This window comes from Microchirus variegatus, assembly GCF_963457635.1.
Source record: "Microchirus variegatus genome assembly, chromosome: 11".
Lineage (NCBI taxonomy): Eukaryota > Metazoa > Chordata > Actinopteri > Pleuronectiformes > Soleidae > Microchirus > Microchirus variegatus.
This window is the reverse complement of record NC_139812.1, coordinates 29,154,230-29,156,729: the sequence shown is the minus strand read 5'-3', so window position 1 is coordinate 29,156,729 and position 2,500 is coordinate 29,154,230. Positions and strand designations below refer to the sequence as shown.

The following is a 2,500-nucleotide window of genomic DNA, read 5'->3' as shown; positions in this document are numbered from 1 at the left end:
CAAGAAGCGCCCCCTGCTGCACACCATGAGGGCGTGGAGCGTGGTGGCGCCACACCTGGTGGAGGTGAGGAACTGCAGCCTGTGCGTCAAACCGCCGTGTGCTCTGTCAGTGACCGTCTGTGTTTGTCCAGGCGGCGTGTCACAAAGAGCGCCACGTGTCGCAGAAAGCCGTGTCCTTCATCCACGACGTCCTGACGGAGGCGCTGACGAGCTGGGCCGAGGTTTTCCCGCATTTCCACTTCAACGAGGCTCTTTTCAGGCCGTTTGAACACATCATGCAGCTGGAGCTCTGTGACGAGGACGTCCAGGACCAGGTTCTGTCCAACACCTGTCCAACATGTCCTTCTGCTCTAATACTAACTCACTCCTGTCTATTATTAGTTAGCTCTAGTGTCCCTCTATGTCCCTCTCTGTCCCCCTGTGTCCCTCTCTGTCCCCCTGTGTCCCTCTCTGTCCCCTTATGTCCCTCTCTGTCCCTCTATGTCCCTCTCTGTCCCCTTATGTCCCTCTCTGTCCCTCTATGTCCCCTTATGTCCCTCTCTGTCCCCCTGTGTCCCTCTATGTCCCTCTCTGTCCCCCTGTGTCCCTCTCTGTCCCCCTGTGTCCCTCTCTGTCCCCTTATGTCCCTCTCTGTCCCTCTATGTCCCTCTCTGTCCCCTTATGTCCCTCTCTGTCCCTCTATGTCCCCTTATGTCCCTCTCTGTCCCCCTGTGTCCCTCTATGTCCCCCTGTGTCCCTCTCTGTCCCCTTATGTCCCTCTCTGTCCCCCTGTGTCCCTCTATGTCCCTCTGTGTCCCTCTATGTCACCCTGTGTCCCTCTATGTCCCCCTGTGTCCCTCTATGTCCCCCTGTGTCCCTCTATGTCCCTCTGTGTCCCTCTATGTCACCCTGTGTCCCTCTATGTCCCCTTGTGTCCCCCTGTGTCCCTCTATGTCCCCCTGTGTCCCTCTATGTCCCCCTGTGTCCCTCTATGTCCCTCTATGTCACCCTGTGTCCCTCTATGTCCCTCTATGTCCCCTTATGTCCCTCTATGTCCCCCTATGTCCCTCTATGTCCCCTTGTGTCCCCCTGTGTCCCTCTATGTCCCTCTATGTCCCTGTGTCCCCTCTGTGAGGACGTCCTACAGCCTGAGGACGTCCTCACAGACTTAAAGACGTCTGTTGTTTCCTGTGTGTCAGGTGATCACGTCCATCGGTGAGCTGGTGGAGATGTGTTCTCCTCAGATTCTGTCAGGATGGCGTCCTCTGTTCAGCGCTCTGAGGACGGTCCACAGCAGCAAGACAGATACCAAAGACTACCTGCAGGGGGAGTACTCCATGGGTACGTCCCACTCTCCTGTGTCACCTTCACCATCTTTGACTGCTTCCTCACCTCCTACCCTCCTTGCTTCCTTGCTTCCTTCCTCACCTCCTTCCTCTCTTAGGAAAGTCTCAGGCTCCGGTCTTCGACGTCTTTGAAGCGTTCATCAACACAGACAACGTCCAGGTTTTCGCCAACGCAGCAACGGATTATATCATGTGTCTGATGAAGTTCATCAAAGGTTTAGGTTTGTGATGCCTTCACTGACCGTCGGTCATTTTACTCTGTTCTATACTTTATATATGTATATATATGTGTATATATATGTATATATATGTATATATACATATATAAACGTATATATATATATATATATATACGTATATATACATATATATGTGTATTTAAATGTACACATATATATGTGTATATATGTGTATATATATATGTATATATATGTGTATATATATATATGTATATATATATACATATATGTATACATATACATATATATGTATAAATATATATGTATGTATATATAAATATATATATACATATATGTTTATATACGTATATATATGTGTATATATATACACATATATATACACATACATATATGTATTTATATGTGTGTATATATAAACACATATATATATATATCTGTATATTATACAGATATATATATACATATGCATGTATATGTATGTATATACACATATGTCTGTATATATATACAGACATATATGTGTATATATGTCTGTATATATATATATACAATATATATACGTATATATACATATATACGTATATATATATCTGTGTATACAGATATATATATATGTATTTATATGTATGTATATATTTAAATAAAAACATGAGGTTAGCTCGTGGTTCTGCCTCATACGTGTAACGTGGTGACACTGCCCCCTACAGTTAATGTGAGTATTGCATTTTGACGACACGTCGTGTTTATTTACGTCCGATCAGATCGAAGCCGTTCATGGACTCATGTTGTTACGACGGTCGAGAATCAAAGAGACTTCTTGCTACGATTACGTCGTAAAGTTAGCGTTGTGTCACTCACACACACACACACACACAGGGTTACTGAACAGGAAGTGTGTGTTCTCTGTGTAGGAGAGGTGGACTATAAGGAGATCGGAGACTGCGTCCACTCGTCCACTCACAGCTCCACTGACCT

General features: G+C 45.2%; 1 protein-coding gene across 1 annotated transcript in view; it reads left to right on the top strand.

Annotated features, from left to right (window-relative positions):
* Nucleotides 1-2,500, top strand: part of arfgef3 (ARFGEF family member 3) — a gene marked incomplete at both ends in the record, with an annotated part of 25,890 nt that overhangs the window by 14,300 nt on the left and 9,090 nt on the right. The window contains 5 exons of the mRNA XM_083897499.1: nt 1-64; nt 132-314; nt 1,179-1,320; nt 1,424-1,546; nt 2,437-2,500. The exon at nt 1-64 is cut by the window's left edge and continues 82 nt beyond it; the exon at nt 2,437-2,500 is cut by the window's right edge and continues 40 nt beyond it. Coding sequence (XP_083753625.1) covers nt 1-64; nt 132-314; nt 1,179-1,320; nt 1,424-1,546; nt 2,437-2,500 — 576 coding nt within the window. The remainder of the gene's footprint in view (nt 65-131; nt 315-1,178; nt 1,321-1,423; nt 1,547-2,436) is intronic.